This window comes from Oncorhynchus gorbuscha, linkage group LG18 (genome assembly GCF_021184085.1).
Source record: "Oncorhynchus gorbuscha isolate QuinsamMale2020 ecotype Even-year linkage group LG18, OgorEven_v1.0, whole genome shotgun sequence".
Lineage (NCBI taxonomy): Eukaryota > Metazoa > Chordata > Actinopteri > Salmoniformes > Salmonidae > Oncorhynchus > Oncorhynchus gorbuscha.
The window spans coordinates 75,343,866-75,364,500 of record NC_060190.1 but is presented as its reverse complement, the minus strand read 5'-3'; the positions used below and the strand labels follow the sequence as shown (position 1 = coordinate 75,364,500).

The 20,635-nt window shown below is 45.1% G+C and overlaps 1 protein-coding gene across 1 annotated transcript in view; it reads right to left on the bottom strand.

Moving 5' to 3' along the window:
• Window positions 1-20,635, bottom strand: part of LOC124002425 (acid-sensing ion channel 1-like) — a 445,922-nt gene that overhangs the window by 60,718 nt on the left and 364,569 nt on the right. The window contains exon 3 of the mRNA XM_046309795.1: window positions 15,770-15,920. Coding sequence (XP_046165751.1) covers window positions 15,770-15,920 — 151 coding nt within the window. The remainder of the gene's footprint in view (window positions 1-15,769; window positions 15,921-20,635) is intronic.

Sequence of the window (20,635 nt, the reverse complement as noted above, 5' to 3'; positions counted from 1 at the left end):
TCCCCTAACCCCAATCCATTCTAACTATCCCTAACTATCCCCAATTCATCCCTAACTATCCCCTAACTATCCCAATCCATCCCTAACTATCCCTAACTATCCCCAATCCATCCCCTAACTATCCCCAATCCATCCCTAACTATCCCAATCCATCCCTAACCTAATCCATCCCTAACTATCCAATCCATCCCTAACTATCCCTATCCATCCCTAACTATCCCCTATCCATCCCCTAACTAATCCCCTATCCATCCCCTAACTATCCCTATCCATCCCCTAACTATCCCCTATCCATCCCCTAACTATCCCCTATCCATCCCTAACTATCCCTATCCATCCCTAACTATCCCTATCCATCCCTAACTATCCCCTAATCCATCCCTAACTATCCCTATCCATCCTATCCATCCCTAACTATCCCCAATCCATCCCTAACTATCCCCATCCATCCCCTAACTATCCAATCCATCCTCTAACTATCCTCTATCCATCCCCTAACTATCCCCTATCCATCCCCTAACTATCCCCTAACTATCCCCAATCCATCCCCTAACTATCCCGATCCATCCCCTAACTATCCCCAATCCATCCTCTAACTATCCCCAATCCATCCCTAACTATCCCCTATCCATCCCTAACTATCCCTATCCATCCCCTAACTATCCCTATCCATCCCTAACTATCCCCTATCCATCCCCTAACTATCCCCTATCCATCCCATAACTATCCCCTATCCATCCCCTAACTATCCCCTAACTATCCCTAACTATCCCAATCCATCCCCTAACTATCCCCAATCCATCCCTAACTATCCCCATCCATCCCTAACTATCCCCAATCCATCCTCTAACTATCCTATCCATCCCTAACTATCCCTATCCATCCCTAACTATCCCCTAACTATCCCCAATCCATCCTCTAACTATCCCTATCCATCCCCTAACTATCCTATCCATCCCCTAACTATCCCCTATCCATCCCTAACTATCCCCTATCCATCCCCTAACTATCCCCTATCCATCCCCTAACTATCCCCTATCCATCCCCTAACTATCCCCTATCCATCCCCTAACTATCCCTATCCATCCCTATCCATCCCCCCTAACTATCCCCTATCCATCCTAACTATCCCCTATCCATCCATCCATCCCCAATCCATCCCCTAACTATCCCCATCCATCCCCTAACTATCCCTATCCATCCCTAACTATCCATCCCCTAAATCCCCTATCCCTAACTATTGATGTCCCTAACTATCCCCTATCCATCCTATCCATCCCTAACTATCCCCTAACTATCCCCTATCCATCCCTAACTATCCCTATCCATCCCCTATCCATCCCCAATCCATCCCTAACTATCCCCATCCATCCCCTAACTATCCCTATCCATCCCCTAACTATCCCCTATCCATCCCTAACTATCCCTATCCCCCTAACTATCCCCTATCCACTGAGATCCCTAACTATCCCCTATCCATCCCTAACTATCCCCTATCCATCCCCTAACTATCCCCTATCCATCCCCTAACTAGGCCCCCCGATCCATCCCTAACTATCCCCTATCCATCCCTAACTATCCCCTATCCATCCCCTAAACTATCCATCCCTAACTATCCCCAATCCATCCTCTAACTATCCCTATCCATCCCTAATTATCCCCTATCCATCCCTAACTATCCCCTATCCATCCCTAACTATCCCCTATCCATCCCCTAACTATCCCTAACTATCCCTATCCATCCCCTAACTATCCCCTATCCATCCCCTAACTATCCCCTATCCATCCCTAAACTATCCATCCCCTAACTATCCTATCCCCTAACTATCCCCTATCCATCCCCTAACTATCCCTATCCATCCCTAACTATCCCTATCCATCCCCTAACTATCCCCTATCCATCCCCTAACTATCCCTATCCATCCCTAACTATCCCCTATCCATCCCTAACTATCCCTATCCATCCCCTAACTATCCCCTATCCATCCCTAACTATCCCCATCCATCCCCTAACTATCCCTAACTACCAATCCATCCTAACTACCCTATCCATCCCCTAACTATCCCTATTCATCCCTAACTATCCCCATCCATCCCCTATTTATCCCCTAACTATCCCTATCCATCCCCTAACTATCCCCTAAATCCCCTATCCATCCCCTAACTATCCCCTATCCATCCCCTAACTATCCCCTATCCATCCCCTAACTATCCCCTATCCATCCCTAACTATCCCCGATCCATCCCTAACTATCCCCTATCCATCCCCTAACTATCCCCTATCCATCCCCTAACTATCCCTATCCATCCCCTAACTATCCCCAATCCATCCTCTAACTATCCCCTATCCATCCCTAACTATCTATCCATCCCCTAACTATCCCTATCCATCCCTAACTATCCCTATCCATCCCTAACTATCCCCTAACTATCCCTATCCATATTATCCCCTATCCATCCCTAACATCTATCCATCCCTAACTACTATCCATCCCCTAACTATCCCCTATCCATCCCTAACTATCCCCTATCCATCCCCAACTATCCCTATCCATCCCCTAACTATCCCCATCATCCCCTAACTATCCCCTAACTATCCCCGATCCATCCCTAACTATCCCCTATCCATCCCCTAACTATCCCCTATCCATCCCCTAACTATCCCCTATCCATCCCTAACTATCCCTATCCATCCCCTAACTATCCCCTATCCATCCCCTAACTATCCCCTATCCATCCCCTAACTATCCCCTATCCATCCCCTATCCCTATCCATCCCTAACTATCCCTATCCATCCCTAACTATCCCCTATCCATCCCTAAACAATCCATCCTCTAACTATCCCCTATCCATCCCTATACATCCCTAACTATCCCTATCCCAATCCATCCCTAACTATCCCCAAATCCCCTAACTATCCCCTATCCATCCCCTATCCATCCCCTAATCCCCTAACTATCCCCAATCCATCCCCTAACTATCCCCTAACTATCCCCCATCCCCTAACTATCCCCTAACTATCCCCTATCCATCCCTAACTATCCCCTATCCATCCCTAACTATCCCTATCCATCCCTAACTATCCCCTATCCATCCCTAAATGGAAATCCCTAACTATCCTATCCATCCCTAACTATCCCTATCCATCCCCTAAGTTTATCCATCCCTAACTATCCCCATCCATCCCCTAACTATCCCTAACTATCCAATCCATCCCTAATTATCCCTATCCATCCCTAACTATCCCCTATTCATCCCTAACTATCCCTATCCATCCATCCCCTAACTATCCCTATCCATCCCTAACTATCCCTAACTATCCCTATCCATCCCCTATCCATCCCCTAACTATCCCTATCCATCCCTAACTATCCCCTATCCATCCCCTAACTATCCCGATCCATCCCCTAACTATCCCTATCCATCCCTAAATTATCCCTATCCATCCCCTAACTATCCCTATCCATCCCTAACTATCCCCAATCCATCCTCTAACTATCCCCTATCCATCCCCTAACTATCCCCTATCCATCCCTAACTATCCCTATCCATCCCCTAACTATCCCCTAACTATCCCGATCCATCCCTAACTATCCCTATCCATCCCTAACTATCCCCTATCCATCCCTAACTATCTATCCATGAATCCCTATCCATCCCTCTATCCTATCCATCCCTAACTATCCCTATCCATCCCTAACTATCCCTATCCATCCCCTAACTATCCCCTATCCATCCCCTAACTATCCCCTATCCATCCCTAACTATCCCCAATCCATCCTCTAACTATCCCCTATCCATCCCCTATCCATCCCCTAACTATCCCCAATCCATCCTCTAACTATCCCCTATCCATCCCTAACTATCCCCTAACTACAATCCATCCCCTAACTATCCCCAATCCATCCCTAACTATCCCCTATCCATCCCCTATCCATCCCCTAACTATCCCTAACTATCCCCAATCCATCCCCTAACTATCCCCTAACTATCCCCTAACATCCCCAATCCATCCCTAACTATCCCCTAACTATCCCCTATCCATCCCCTAACTATCCCCTATCCATCCCTAACTATCCCCTATCCATCCCCTAACTATCCCCTATCCATCCCCTAACTATCCCCTATCCATCCCCTAACTATCCCCTATCCATCCCCTAACTATCCCCTATCCATCCCCTCCTACTGAACGGATCCCGATGTTAGCGCAAGATACACTTAGTGGACAAAACATTAGGAACACCTTGTCTTTCCATGACATCGGCTGACCAGGTGAATCCAGGTGGAAGTTATGATCCCTTAGTGATGTCACTTGTTAAATCCACTTCAATCACGTGTAGATGAAGGGGAGGAGACAGGGTTAAAGAAGGACTTTTAACCCTTGAGACAATTGAGACATGTATTGTGTCTGCGTGCCATTCAAGAGGGTGAATGGACAAGGCAAATGCCTTTGAACAGGACGTGGTTAGTCAAGACCTGCACCTCCGCTGGGTATTTCACGCCTCATTACAGTGTTACTGTGTGCATCAACCCAAAGGACATCCAGCCAACTTGACACAACTGTGGTAATCATTGGAGTCAACATGGGCCAGCATCCCTGTGGAGCGCTTTTGACATCTTGTAGAGTCTGTTCCCCGGTGAGGAAGCCATATATTTATCATGAGCAGATGGGAGGCCGTAATAGTGGCCATGTTGTACCACCTGAGACCATGTACCACCTGGGAGGGGCTGTGCACACACACACACACACACACACACACACACACACACACACACACACACACACACACACACACACACACACACACACACACACACACACACACACACACACACACACACACACACACACACACACTAACCGTTGCCATTTAGTATGTCAAACAGAATATAACAATATTTCTAGTATGCATACGTGTCATGGTGGCTATAAAAATGATGCGATGAGTACGGTTTTAGAATGATTGGAACATTTAAAATACATTCTGGAATACGGGGAATGGAGTGAAGAAGTCTCTCGTACCAATCTCTTTCTCATTGCCAGTCCCTCTCTGTCTCACTCTCTCATTATACCAGTCTCTCTCTCTCTCTCTCTCTCTCTCTCTCTCTCTCTCTCTCTCTCTCTCTCTCTCTCTCTCTCTCTCTCTCTCATTACCAGTATCTCTCTCTCATTACCAGTATCTCTCTCTCGCTCCCTCTCTCTCTCATTACCAGTATCTCTCTCTCTCTCATTACCAGTCTCCCCCTCTCTCTCTCTCTCATTACCAGTATCTCTCTCTCTAAATTCAAAGGGCTTTATTAGCATATGAAACATATGTTTACATTGCTAAAGCAAATGGAATAGACAATAAACAAAAGGGAAATAAACAAGGGAAACATTAGTAAACATGACACTTTACACTAAAACAAATGTTTTAAAAGTATATAGACATTTCAAATGATGTATTATTGTCTATGTACAGTGTTGTAACAATGTGCAAATAGTTGAAGTGTGATATAAATAAAAATAAATAAATAAATAAACAGATCAATTATTTACAATGTTGTTTGTGTTCCACTGGTTGCCCTTTTCTCATGGCAACGGGCCACAAATCTTGTTGCTGTATTCTATAAAATCCTTTCTCTGTAATTAATATTACCTGATTGAGCTAATCATGTAAATGTAATTAACGAGAGAGTCAGGACACCATGAAAGAATGTTTATAGAGCTGTTATCTTCCGAATAAACTCTTAAAGACCTGGTAATCTTTCACCTCAATAGCAGTCAATATTAATTCGTCACCTTATTCAGTCTCATCTGAAAGTTGTAAATTCTTGGTTATCTTCACGAACCCTGGTTAACAAGTTGAATCAGCAATGTAAAATTTGGTTAACTTATTTAATTACTAAACACCTAAACAATCACACAGAATTACACATGCACAGGATTGGTCATACATGAAAAACGTCCCTGGTGGACTGAACCGTTATGACAGCTGGTTACACAAAGAGAGGGGGTTGGGCTTGAATGAAAGAGCGGGAGGACGTAAATACAGAATCTTATGCATTCTAAATAACCGCCCATTTGGAAAAAGGAAAATGCAATAAATATTTACTCTGAGCTGCGCTTCGGTAGGTTGGTCGTAGATAGAAGGCCGGGTTGTCCAGCATGGATCTCTTGTCCTCTGAAGAATGTCTAGTGGTGAACTGGAGTGTGGTAGAATGGATCCTTTGTCCGTCCTCTCCGAGCCGTAGTTTACAGTTGCTGCGTTTAACTCAATCGGCTAGGAGGTATCACTTCTTTAGTGAATAAGAGTTCAAAGTTCATACCAAGTTGCCATACTTTAAGCTCATGCTATATTCTGGCTGGTATAGTTCGAAATTCATCCTTTCGGCGTGTTGATCGTCATCTTCACGTTGAAATTCGATGCTAATTTTGTTAAGTTCTTGTCATTCAACCAGAGCTCACACTGAGGTTGGCTTAGTTCTGTGATCTTGTCCTTTTAACGCAGGGACCGCAAGCCCTCACGTCCTTGGACAGAAAGTTGGACTGGCTTATATCGTGGTGAAGAGAAGGGCATATTTCATAGTTTACAACCAATGTCTGTTCACTTGGGCGGGGCCTCTGAGTGAGCAGGGTTTACTCTTATGACAAACCGTTCTCTCATTAAGAAGCTAAAATTACATTTAATATTCACAAATAGTTTCATATTTAAACATTTAAATTGCACAACAATTCCATGTGAATCTGATAACTAGAATGTGTAGATTTTCCAAGATACAGTTTATGTCGTCCTATCATCAGTAATCAATCATGTCTCAGACGCCAACTGATCTGACATCATATTCATTAACTACCAACACATATTTTCAACTAATTGGATTACCGAAATATGGTTCCGTTTCCCCGCTTTTGATGTTACCAGACTCCATGTTAACAAGAGTCAACTCTATAGAGTAGAGAGAGAGAAAAAGAGAAAGGTATTTATGGGGGTCATAAACCTCCCCCAACAGGCCAACGTCATGACAGGAGTTTATCAATGTTTGATTTGTTTTCAAATGATTTGTGGGTCTATGGGAAATATGCGTCTCTATTGTGGTCATTCATTTGTCAGGAGGTTAGGAAGTGTAGCTCAGTTTCCACCTCATTTTGTGGGCAGTGTGCACATAGCCTGTCTTCTCTTGAGAGCTAAGTCTGCCTATAGTGGCCTTTCTCAATAGCAAGGCTATGCTCACTGAGCCTGTACATAGTCATGGATTTTCCTAATTTAGGGTCAGTCCCAGTGGTCAGGTATTTTTCCACGGTCTACTCTCGGTTTCGGGTCAGTCCCAGTGGTCAGGTTTTCTTCCACGGTCTACTCTCGGTTTCGGGTCAGTCCCAGTGGTCAGGAATTCTTCCACGGTCTACTCTCGGTTTCGGGTCAGTCCCAGTGGTCAGGAATTCTTCCACGGTCTACTCTCGGTTTCGGATCAGTCCCAATGGTCAGGAATTCTTCCACGGTCTACTCTCGGTTTCGGGTCAGCCCCAGTGGTCAGGTATTTTTCCACGGTCTACTCTCGGTTTCGGGTCAGTCCCAGTGGTCAGGTATTTTTCCACGGTCTACTCTCGGTTTCGGGTCAGTCCCAGTGGTCAGGTATTCTTCCACGGTCTACTCTCGGTTTCGGATCAGTCCCAGTGGTCAGGAATTCTTCCACGGTCTACTCTCGGTTTCGGGTCAGCCCCAGTGGTCAGGTATTTTTCCACGGTCTACTCTCGGTTTCGGGTCAGTCCCAGTGGTCAGGTATTCTTCCACGGTCTACTCTCGGTTTTGGGTAGCATTCCAATTTGCTCTGGTGTTTTTGTTATTATTTCTAATGTGTCAAAGAGTTATCTGTTTTTCCTTCTCATAATTTGGTTTGATCTAAATATGTTTCTATCCTGGGGCTCTGTTCACAAACCAGAAAATACCCCACAGAGCCCCAGGATATAAACAGACCCAACCAAATGATGAAAACTCTGGCTGAGGGGACTCTTCTCAAGGTTCATCTCTTTGTAGGTAAGGGCTTTGTGGTGGAATGTGTGGGAATCGTTTCCTTTTAGGTGGTTGTAGAAATTAACAGCTCTTTTCTGGATTTTGATAACTAGTGGTTATAGTCCTAATTCTGCTCTGCATGCATTGTTTGTGCTTTTGCATTGTACACAAATTATATTTTTTTGCAGAATTCTGAATGCAGAGTCTCAATTGGGTGTTTGTCCCATTTTGTGAATTCTTGGTTGGTGAGTGGAACCCAGACCTCACAACCATAGAGGGCATGTTAGTTAAGTTTTCTGTTCCTTTTGACAGCATAGAAGGCCCTTCTTGCCTTCTCTCTTAGATAGTTCACAGCCTTGTGGAAGTTACCTGTGGTGTTGATGTTTAGGCTGAGGTAGATGTAATTCTCTGTGTAGATAGTTCACAGCCTTGTGGAAGTTACCTGTGGTGTTGATGTTTAGGCTGAGGTAGATGTAATTCTCTGTGTAGATAGTTCACAGCCTTGTGGAAGTTACCTGTGGTGTTGATGTTTAGGCCGAGGTAGGTGTAATTCTCTGTGTAGATAGTTCACAGCCTTGTGGAAGTTACCTGTGGTGTTGATGTTTAGGCCGAGGTAGATGTAATTCCTTGTGTGCTCTAGGGCAACAGTGTCTAGATAGAATTTGTATTTGTTGTTTTGGCTACTGGAAATGCTTTGAAACACCATTATTTTTGTCTTACTGAGATTCACTGTCAGTGTCCAGGTCTGACAGAATCTGTGCATAAGACCTAGGTGCTGCTGTAGGCCCTCCTTGGTTGGGGACAGAAGCACCAGTTCATCTGCAAGCAGCAGACATTTGATTTCTGAGTCCAGTAGGGTGAGGCTGCAGAATGTTCTAGTGCCATTTTTCTGAGATTGCTGCAGACTGGCAGTACCAGCCAAAAGTTTGGACACACCTACTCTTTCTTTATTGTGACTATTTTCTACCTTGTAGAATAATAAGGAAGACATCACAACTATGAAATAACACATATGGAATCATGTAGTAACCAAAAAAGTGTTGAACAAATCAAGATATATATTATATTTGAGATTCTTCAAAGAAGCCACCCTTTTCCTTGATGACAGCTTTGCACACTGTTGGGATTCTCTCAACCAGCTTCATGAGGTATCACCTGGAATGCATTTCAATTAACAGATGTGCATTGTTAAAAGTTAATTTGTGGAATTTCAATCAATTGTGTTGTGACAAGGTAGGGGCGGTATACAGAAGATAACCTTATTTGGTAAAATACCAATTCCATATTATAGCAAGAACAGCTCAAATAAGCAAAGAGAAATGACAGTCCATCATTACTTGAAGACAAGAACTTTGAACGTTTATTCAAGTGTAGTCGCAGAAACCATCAAGCTCTATGATGAAACTGGCTCTCATATGAGGACAGCCAAAGGAAAGGAAGACCCAAAGTTACCTCTGCTACAGAGGATACGTTCATTAGAGTTACCAGTCTCAAAAATTGCAGCCCAAATAAATGCTTCACAGAGTTCACGTAACAGACACATCTCAACATCAACTGTTCAGAGGAAACTGCGTGAATCAGGCCTTCATGGTCAAATTGCTGCAAAGAAACCACTACTAAAGGACACCAATAAGAAGAAGAGACTTGCTTGGGCCAAGAAACACGAGCAATGGACATTAGACCGGTGGAAATCTGTCCTTTAGTCTGATGAGTCCAAATTTTTGGTAAAATGGATTTAAGTTTGCCTGCATTAAAGTCCCCGGCCACTAGGAGCGCCGCTTCTGGATGAGCAATTTCTTGTTTGCTTATGGCCTTATACAGCTCGTTGAGTGAGGTCTTAGTGCCAGCTTTGGTTTATTGTGATACATAGATGGCTACGAATAATATAGATGAGAACTCTCTTGGTTGATAGTGTGGTCTACTGCTTATCATAAGGTACTCAACCTCAAGGGAGGAATATCTCAATAATTTTTTAATAGTAGACATCGCACACCAGCTGTTATTGACAAATAGACACACACCCCCGCCCTTCGTCTTACCAGACGTAGCTGCTCTGTCCTGCCGATGCATGGAAAATCCTGCCAGCTCTATATTATCCATGAAGTCGTTCAGCCAAGACTTGGTGAAACATAAGATGTTACAGTTTTTAATGTCCCGTTGTTAGGATAGTCTTGATCGTATATCATCCATTTTATTCTCCAGTGATTGCACGTTGGCCAATAGAATGGATGATAGTGGAGGTTTAAGCCCTACGAATTCTCAGAAGGCAGCCCAACCTTTGCCCACTTCTTCTCTGTATTTTCTTCACGCAAATGATGGGGATTTGGGCCAGTTCCTGAGAAACCAGCATATCCTTCACGTCTGACTCGTTTAAAAAAAAATCTTCATCCAGTTCGAGGTGAGAAATCGCTGTTTTTATGTCCAGAAATGATTTTCGGTCATAAAAAGATGGTAGCAGCAACATTATGTACAAAATAAAAAATAAGTTACAAACAACGCAAAAAAATGAACAAAATAGCAAAGTTGGTTAGGAGCATGTAAAATGGCAGCCTTTCCCGCCGGCGCCATTCTTACACCACTGCAGGTGACGGCAGAGACTGGGGGAGGACTTGTTGGACTTTAACACTCCGAGCTTGGGGGAGTTTGAGGGGGTGGGAGGTAAAGCCCTCCACAACCTCTGCATTAAGGTGAGGAACATGGAGCCCTGGCCACTAAAAGCTGGTTGGCACGGGTTGAACCGGGAGTCGGACAGGGGTGTCCTTTCTGTGTCGTTAGTGAAACTGTGCATCATGTTTTCTGTGTGCGCCAGGTTAAGGCCATTAATGTCTCTGTTGGAATGTCTGTGTGACAGGTTGTGGGTGGAGTTTACTGTTGGGATGTTTATAATGGGGTACAGGTATTCGAATAAGGAAAAGGCCTAATGTGTGTTGTTGAATTTTCTGTTTGCTCGGGCAAAGTTGTCTATTTAGAAAACAAGGAGGAACAGGGTCAAAGGTTGGGGGATAACAGAACCTTTACTATTATTTAATGGGATGGTCTCTGCGCGCCGGGTGTCGGGTGGGGGGGGGTTGTACAGCCGGGGATAGAATTTGAGTTGTATAAAATGCTAAACAGTGCGGAGTTGTTTTAGGAGATATGGTGTGGGGGGGGGCTTTGCTGCCTGTACAGCTGATAGATTAGATATACAAAGATAGGTTAGATATACAGTTGTAGAAGAGGTGAGGTTTTGGTTATTGTGGTGTGTGGTGTTGTTTTGTAATGTAATTGTGATGTTTGATGTTGAGGGCAAGTTGAGTATGCAGCACAGGGATATTGTTTTTTAAAGGGGGGGGGGTGAGGTTTAATGAAATGAGGATGTATCATTAAAGAAAGACTCTCTCTTTCTCTCATTACCAGTATCTCTCTCTCTCTCTCTCTCTCTCTCTCTCTCTCTCTCTCTCTCTCTCTCTCTCTCTCTCTCTCTCTCTCTCTCTCTCTGTCACGCCCTGACCTTAGAGATCCTTTTTATGTCTCTAGCTTGGTTTTGTCAGGACGTGAGTTGGGGTGGGCATTCTATGTTTTCTATTTCTGTGTGTTTGGCCGGGTGTGGTTCTCAATCAGAGGCAGCTGTCAATCGTTGTCTCTAATTGAGAACCATACTTAGGTAGCTTTTTCCCACTGTGTTTCTTTCTCTTTGTTATTTTTTGCTATTTCAGTGTTCAGTTTAATAAAAATCATGAACACGTAGTACGCTGCATCTTGGTCCTCTCCGTCCAACAGCCGTTTCTCTCTCTCTCTCCCAGTACCCTCTCTGTCCCCCCCCCTCTCTCTCTCTCTCTCTCTCTCTCTCTCTCTCTCTCTCTCTCTCTCTCTCTCTCTCTCTCTCTCTCTCTCTCTCTCTCTCTCTCTCTCTCTCTCTCTCTCCCTGTCTCTCTCTCCTTCGCTGTCTCTCCTCTCTCTCTCTCTCTCTCCCAGTAACCTCTCTCGCTCTGTCTCTCTCGCCTTCACTGTCTCTCCTCTCTCTCTCTCTCTCTCTCTCTCTCTCTCTCTCTCTCTCTCTCTCTCTCTCTCTCTCTCTCTCTCTCTCTCTCTCTCTCTCTCTCTCTCTCTCATTCTCTCTCTCCCATTAACCTCTCTTTCTCCTCTCTCTCTCTCTCTCTCTCTCTCTCTCTCTCTCTCTCTCTCTCTCTCTCTCTCTCTCTCTCTCTCTCTCTCTCTCTCTCTCTCTCTCTCTCCCAGTACCCTCTCTCTCTCGGTCTCTCTCTCCTTCTCTCTCTCTCTCTCTCTCTCTCTCTCTCTCTCTCTCTCTCTCTCTCTCTCTCTCTCTCTCTCTCTCTCTCTCTCTCTCTCTCCCCCAGTACCCTCTCTGTCCCTCTCTCAATTCAAGAGGCTTTATTGGCATGGGAAACATGTGTTAACATTGCCAAAGCAAGTGAGGTAGATAATATACAAAAGTGGAAATAAATATGGGTTGTATTTACAATGGCGTTTGTGCTCCACTGGTTGCCCTTGTGGCAACGGGTCACAAATATTGCTACTGGGATTTCACCCAGTAGATATGGGAGTTTATCAAAATTGTGTTTGTTTTCGAATTCTTTATGGGTTTTATCTGAGGGAAATATGTGTCTATGGTCATACATTAGGCAGGAGGTTAGGAAGTGCAGCTCAGTTTCCACATTTTGTGGGCAGTGTGCACATAGCTTGTCTTCTCTTGAGAGCCATGTCTGCCTATGGCGGCCTTTCTCAATAGCAAGGCTATGCTCACTGAGTCTGTACATAGTCAAAGCTTTCCTTAAGTTTGGGTCAGTCAGTGGTCAGGTATTCTGCCATGGTGTACTCTCGGTTTAGGGCCAAATAGCATTCTAGTTTGCTCTTTTGTTGTTGATTCTTTCCAATGTGTCAAGTAATTATCTTTTTGTTTTCTCATGATTCAGTTGGGTCTAATTGTGTTGGTGTCCTGGGGCTCTGTGGGGTCTGTTTGTGTTTGTGCGCAGAGTCCCCTGTACCAGCTGGCAGAGGGGACTCTTCTCCCGGTTCATCTCTCTGTAGGTGATGGCTTTGTTATGGAAGGTTTGGTAATCACTTCCTTTTAGGTGGTTGTAGAATTTAACGGCTCTTTTCTGGATTTTGATAATTAGTGGGTACCGGCCTAATTCTGATCTGCATGCATTATTTGGTGTTCTACCTCTTTCCATCAAAGACCCTCATGCCAAATTGAGTCGACGGCTTTTTTTGAAATCAACAAAGCATGAGAAGGCTTTGCCTTTGTTTTGTTTTGTTTGGTTGTCAATTATGGTGTGCAGGGTGAATACATGGTCTGTTGTACGGTAATTTGGTAAAAAGCCAATTTGACATTTGCTCAGTACATTGTTTTCATTGAGGAAATGTATGAGTCTCTCTCTCTCTCTCTCTCTCTCTCTCTCTCTCTCTCTCTCTCTCTCTCTCTCTCATTACCAGTCTCTCTCTCTCTCTCTCTCTCTCTCTCTCTCTCTCTCTCTCTCTCTCTCTCTCTCTCTCTCTCTCTCTCTCTCTCTCTCTCTCTCTCTCTCTCTCTCTCTCTCTCATTACCAGTCTCTCTCTCTCTCTCTCTCTCTCTCTCTCTCTCTCTCTCTCTCTCTCTCTCTCTCTCTCTCTCTCTCTCTCTCTCTCTCTCTCTCTCTCTCTCTCTCTCTCTCTCTATGCCTCTCATTACCAGTCTCTCTCTCTCTCTCTCTCTCTCTCTCTCTCTCTATGCCTCTCATTACCAGTCTCTCTCTCTCTCTCTCTCTCTCTCTCTCTCTCTCTCTCTCTCTCTCTCTCTCTCTCTCTCTCTCTCTCTCTCTCTCTCTCTCTCTCTCTCTCTCTCTCTCTCTCTCTCTCTCATTACCAGTCTCTCTCTCTCTCTATCTATCTCTCTCGTTCTCTCTTTTCAATTACAGCGGGAGGCCGTGTGAGCCTCTGATAAAGAAGAGAGCATCAGAAAGTCATTGCTCTTCTTGAGGAAGGATACAGAGGCATTTGAGTCATTGCCAAGGGAACGCACCAGGGCCTTGAGCAGGGCACCAACGTACAGCAGTGCAGGATGGGAAATGTACACATTACAGTACAGCTCCAAAAGTATTGGGACATGTTTTTGGCTCTGTACTCCAGCACTTTGGGTTTGAAATGATACAATCAGGTTAAAGTGCAGACAGTCAGCTTTATTTGAATGGGAATTTTAATCTATTTAGAAATTACAGCACTTTCTGAACATTCAGTCCCTGCATTTTAGTGGACCAAAAGTATTGGGACAAATTAATTTATATGTGTATTAAAGTAGTAACAAATTAAGTATTTGTATATATTCTGTCACTTCAATGTCACCATAATAATGTAAAAAACATTTATATTTGGCCTCAATATTGGAATACCAATGGAGAATGGACGTAGAAAATGCAAATCGCTACTGTATGCATGTGTGGAATTCTACATACTCACAATGAAGACTTTTGCAGCCTCTGACTTAAAGCTCTAATAAAATGACCATTAAACATATTGCCTCTGACTTAAAGCTCTAATAAAATGACCATTAAACATATTGCCTCTGACTTAAAGCTCTAATAAAATGACCATTAAACATATTGCCTCTGACTTAAAGCTCTAATAAAATGACCATTAAACATATTGCCTCTGACTTAAAGCTCTAATAAAATGACCATTAAACATATTGCTTCTGACTTAAAGCTCTAATAAAATGACCATTAAACATATTGCCTCTGACTTAAAGCTCTAATAAAATGACCATTAAACATATTGCCTCTGACTTAAAGCTCTAATAAAATGACCATTAAACACATTGCCTCTGACTTAAAGCTCTAATAAAATGACCATTAAACACATTGCCTCTGACTTAAAGCTCTAATAAAATGACCATTAAACACATTGCCTCTGACTTAAAGCTCTAATAAAATGACCATTAAACACATTGCCTCTGACTTAAAGCTCTAATAAAATGACCATTAAACACATTGCCTCTGACTTAAAGCTCTAATAAAATGACCATAAAAACATAATAATCGGTAATGAGATTAGATTTTCTTCCCCTGCAGTTGTTTTGGTAATCAATAATAATTGAAATGACCATTAAACATATTCCCAGATGGTCCCTTTGAGGGCGAATGAAAGGCCTTTCCACACAGACACTACGTCTACATACCGCTGCAGAGAGAAGCGCTGTATTGATTTTCATCTGACTACCGCCATATTCTTTCATTTGATTCATGCAGAAAACAAGCGTTCCCGACGAGAGATACAATTATATGACAATGAATAAGCATTCGATAATTCGACCCCCCATCCCAACTTGATTTAAAAGAGTCGATAACATACCATTTTCACTGCAATTGTGTTCCAACCGTGTATGAGTATGAATCTGCAGATAGAGATTCATGTTGATGAAGAACATAAGTGCAGTGTGAAGATTCTGATCTCTCTCCAAGGATATTATCTCTCTTGGAAATATCAAAGATAGTTTTTTGAGAAGTTGTTCTTTTATTTTAAAACAGATTCATGAGTTTGAGAGTTTGAAAATAAATTCTATATGGACTAGCTTGCTTACCTGTCTATCTGTCTCTCTTCCTTTCCTTAGCAAGTAGCTAATGTTTGATCTCTGTTGATTCTTCTGAAGTGGTTTCACGTTCACAAACTCCCTCACTCTTTCTCCCTCCCTCCCTCCCTCCCTCCCTCCCTCCCTCCCTCCCTCCCTCCCTCCCTCCCTCCCTCCCTCCCTCCCTCCCTCCCTCCCTCCCTCCCTCCCTCCCTCCCTCCCTCCCTCCCTCACCTGTTTCTCCCCAGACGGGCAGGTATTCATCCTGTTGTATATCCAGCATCAGCTCCAGTCCGTTACCCATCCCTCCCTTCATGGTCACCAGCAGCGGCCGGTTATCTTGGCCAGAGTTGAACGTGTAGCATTTCCCATAACGGGTGAAGATCTGAAACAAGAAGGCCAATGGGTTTCAATTAGCAGTATAATGAAGAAAACGCAATGTGTCTCAAATGGCAACCAATAAAGGGCACTACTATGACCTAAGCCACAAGGTACCTGCATTTGGAAAGTATTCACCCTCCTTGACTATTCCACATTTTGTTACGTTACATCCTTATTCTTAAATTGATTCATTTTTTTCCCCTCATCAATATACACACAATACCCCATAATGACATCACAATACCCCATAATGACATCACAATACCCCATAATGACATCAGCCCATAATAACATCACAATAGCCCATAATGACATCACAATACCCCATAATGACATCACAATACCCAATCATAATGACATCACAATACCCCATAATGACAAAGCAAAAACAGGTTTTTAGAATTTTTTGGACAATTATAAAAAATTTGCAAAGTATTCAGGCCCTTTACTAAGTAGTTTGTTGAAGCAACCTTGGCAGCGATTACAACATCGAGTCTTCTTGGGTATGACACTACAAGCTTGGCAGACCTGTATTTGGGGAGTTTCTCCCATTCTTCTCTGTAGATCCTCTCAAGCTCTGCTCTGTTTATGTCCGGCATTTGGCGAGGCCACTCATTGACATTCAGAGACTTGTCCTGAAGCCACCCCTGCATTGTCTTGGCTGTGTGTTTGGGGTCGTTGTCCTGTTGGAAGGGTGAACCTTCACTCCAGTCTGAGGTCCTGAGCTCTCTGGAGAGGTTTTCATCTCAAGGATGATCAATGGAAACAGGATGCACCTGAGCTCAATTTCGAGTCTCATAGCAAAGGGTCTGAATACCCTTTATGTAATAAATATTTAAATAATAAACAAAAATGTGGAAAAAGTGAAGGGGTCTGAATACTTATGGAAATGGAAAGTTATTTCTGTTTTTATATGACATTTAAAATATTTTTTCAGATTTTATTATTAATACATTTGCAAACATTTCTAAAAACCTGTTTTTATGTTGTCATTATGGGGTACTGTGTGTAGATTGCTGAATATTGTATATGTTGAATAGATCGAAAAGGCTACAAGGTAACACAATGTGGAAAAAGTCTAGGGATCTGAATACGTTCCGAAGGCACTGTATTTGTGGATGCAGCTTTTCTGAAAATGTGACAAAGATAAAATACACACTTTATACAGTAAGTCAGACATTGGCAGTGAAACCCCTTATTAACACTCAAGAAACAAACGTATCAACATTTAATGAAATGTCCTTTGAAAAATGTCAACCTTTATAAGGTTTGAGGTTTGACCTTTAGAGAGAAGAATGACTGGGGCACAGTGAGAAGTTGCAGCAGTAGATACCTGGTGGTGGTGGGGGGGGGTGTGGCTACAACCGTAGATACCTGGTGGTGTGGAGGGGAAGTGGCTACAACAGTAGATACCTGGTGGTGTGGAGGGGAAGGGACTACAACAGTAGATACCTGGTGGTGTGGGGGAAGGGACTACAACAGTAGATACCTGGTGGTGTGGGGGGAAGTGGCTACAGCAGTAGATACCTGGTGGTGGAGGGTGGGTAGTGGCTACAACAGTAGATACCTGGTGGTGTGGAGGGAAGTGGCTACAACAGTAGATACCTGGTGGTGTGGGGGGAAGGGACTACAACAGTAGATACCTGGTGGTGTGGGGGAAGTGGCTACAACAGTAGATACCTGGTGGTGTGGGGGAAGGGACTACAACAGTAGATACTGGTGGTGGGGGGGGGTGTGGCTACAACAGTAGATACATGGTGGGGGTGTGGCTACAACAATAGATACGTGGTGGTGTGGGGGAAGTAGCTACAACAGTAGATACCGGGTGGTGTGGGGGAAGTGGCTACAACAGTAGATACCTGGTGGGGAATGTGGCTACAACAGTAGATACATGGTGGGGGTGTGGCTACAACAGTAGATACCTGGTGGGGGAAGTGGCTACAACAGTAGATACCTGGTGGTGTGGGGTGGAAGTGGCTACAACAGTAGACACCTGGTGGTGTAGGGGGAAGTGGCTACAACAGTAGATACCTGGTGGGGGTGTGGCTACAACAGTAGATACCTTGTGGGGGTGTGGCTACAACAGTAGATACCTGGTGGGGTGTGTGGCTACAACAGTAGATACCTGGTGGGGGTGTGGCTACAACAGTAGATACATGGTGGGGGGGTGTGGCTACAACAGTAGATACCTGGTGGGGGAAGTGGCTACAACAGTAGATACCTGGTGGTGTAGGGGGAAGTGGCTACAACAGTAGATACCTGGTGGTGTGGGGGGAAGTGGCTACAACAGTAGATACCTGGTGGTGTGGGGGAAGTGGCTACAACAGTAGATACCTGGTGGTGTAGGGGGAAGTGGCTACAACAGTAGATTCCTGGTGGTGTAGGGGGAAGTGGCTACAACAGTAGATACCTGGTGGTGTGGAGGGGAAGTGGCTACAACAGTAGATACCTGGTGGTGTGGGGGAAGGGACTACAACAGTAGATACCTGGTGGTGTGGGGGGAAGGGACTACAACAGTAGATTCCTGGTGGTGTGGGGGAAGTGGCTACAACAGTAGATACCTGGTGGTGGAGGGTGGGGAGTGGCTACAACAGTAGATACCTGGTGGTGTGGAGGGGAAGTGGCTACAACAGTAGATACCTGGTGGTGTGGGGGGAAGGGACTACAACAGTAGATACCTGGTGGTGTGGGGGAAGTGGCTACAACAGTAGATACCTGGTGGTGTGGGGGAAGGGACTACAACAGTAGATACCTGGTGGGGGTGTGGCTACAACAGTAGATACCTGGTGGGGGGTGTGGCTACAACAGTAGATACCTGGTGGGGGTGTGGCTACAACAGTAGATACCTGGTGGGGGAAGTGGCTACAACAGTAGATACCTGGTGGTGTAGGGGGAAGTGGCTACAACAGTAGATTCCTGGTGGTGTAGGGGGAAGTGGCTACAACAGTAGATTCCTGGTGGTGTAGGGGGAAGTGGCTACAACAGTAGATACCTGGTGGTGTGGAGGGGAAGTGGCTACAACAGTAGATACCTGGTGGTGTGGGGGAAGGGACTACAACAGTAGATACCTGGTGGTGTGGGGGAAGGGACTACAACAGTAGATACCTGGTGGTGTGGGGGAAGTGGCTACAACAGTAGATACCTGGTGGTGGAGGGTGGGGAGTGGCTACAACAGTAGATACCTGGTGGTGTGGAGGGAAGTGGCTACAACAGTAGATACCTGGTGGTGTGGGGGAAGGGACTACAACAGTAGATACCTGGTGGTGTGGGGGAAGTGGCTACAACAGTAGATACCTGGTGGTGTGGGGGGAAGGGACTACAACAGTAGATACCTGGTGGGGGGTGTGGCTACAACAGTAGATACCTGGTGGGGGGGTGTGGCTACAACAGTAGATACATGGTGGGGGTGTGGCTACAACAGTAGATACCTGGTGGGGGAAGTGGCTACAACAGTAGATACCTGGTGGTGTGGGGGGAAGTGGCTACAACAGTAGATACCTGGTGGTGTAGGGGGAAGTGGCTACAACAGTAGATACCTGGTGGGGTGTGTGGCTACAACAGTAGATACCTTGTGGGGGTGTGGCTACAACAGTAGATACCTGGTGGGGTGTGTGGCTACAACAGTAGATACCTGGTGGGGGTGTGGCTACAACAGTAGATACCTGGTGGGGGGTGTGGCTACAACAGTAGATACATGGTGTGGGGTGTGGCTACAACAGTAGATACCTGGTGGGGGAAGTGGCTACAACAGTAGATACCTGGTGGGGGAAGTGGCTACAACAGTAGATACCTGGTGGTGTGGGGGGAAGTGGCTACAACAGTAGATACCTGGTGGTGTAGGGGGGAAGTGGCTACAACAGTAGATACCTGGTGGTGTAGGGGGAAGTGGCTACAACAGTAGATACCTGGTGGTGTGGGGGAAGTGGCTACAACAGTAGATACCTGGTGGTGTGGGGGGAAGTGGCTACAACAGTAGATACCTGGTGGTGTGGGGGAAGTGGCTACAACAGTAGATACCTGGTGGTGTGTGAACGGAAGTGTCTACAACAGTAGATACCTGGTGGTGTGGGGGGAAGTGGCTACAATAGTAGATACCTGGTGGTGTGGGGGGAAGTGGCTACAACAGTAGATACCTGGTGGTGCGGGGGAAGTGGCCACAACAGTAAATACCTGGTGGTGTGGGGACGGAAGTGGCTACAACAGTAGATTCCTGGTGGTATGTGGTGTGGGGGGGGTAGTGGCCACAACAGTAGATACCTGGTGATGTGTGAACGGAAATGTCTACAACAGTAAATACCTGGTGGTGTGGGGGAAGTGGCAACAACAGTAGATACCTAGTGGTGTGGGGGAAGTGGCTACAACAGTAGATACCTGGTGGTGTGGAGGGGTAGTGGCCACAACAGTAGATATCTGGTGGTGTGGGGGGAAGTGGCTACAAGAGTAAATACCTGGTGGTGTAGGGGGAAGTGGCTATAACAGTAGATACCTGGTGGTGTGGGGGAAGTGGCTATAACAGTAGATACCTGGTGGTGTGGGGGGAAGTGGCTACAACAGTAGAGACCTGGTAGTGTGGGGGGGAAGTGGCTACAACAGTAGAGACCTGGTAGTGTGGGGGGAAGTGGCTACAACAGTAGAGACCTGGTAGTGTGGGGGGAAGTGGCTACAACAGTAGATACCTGGTGGTGTGGAGGGGAAGTGGCTACAACAGCAAATACCTGG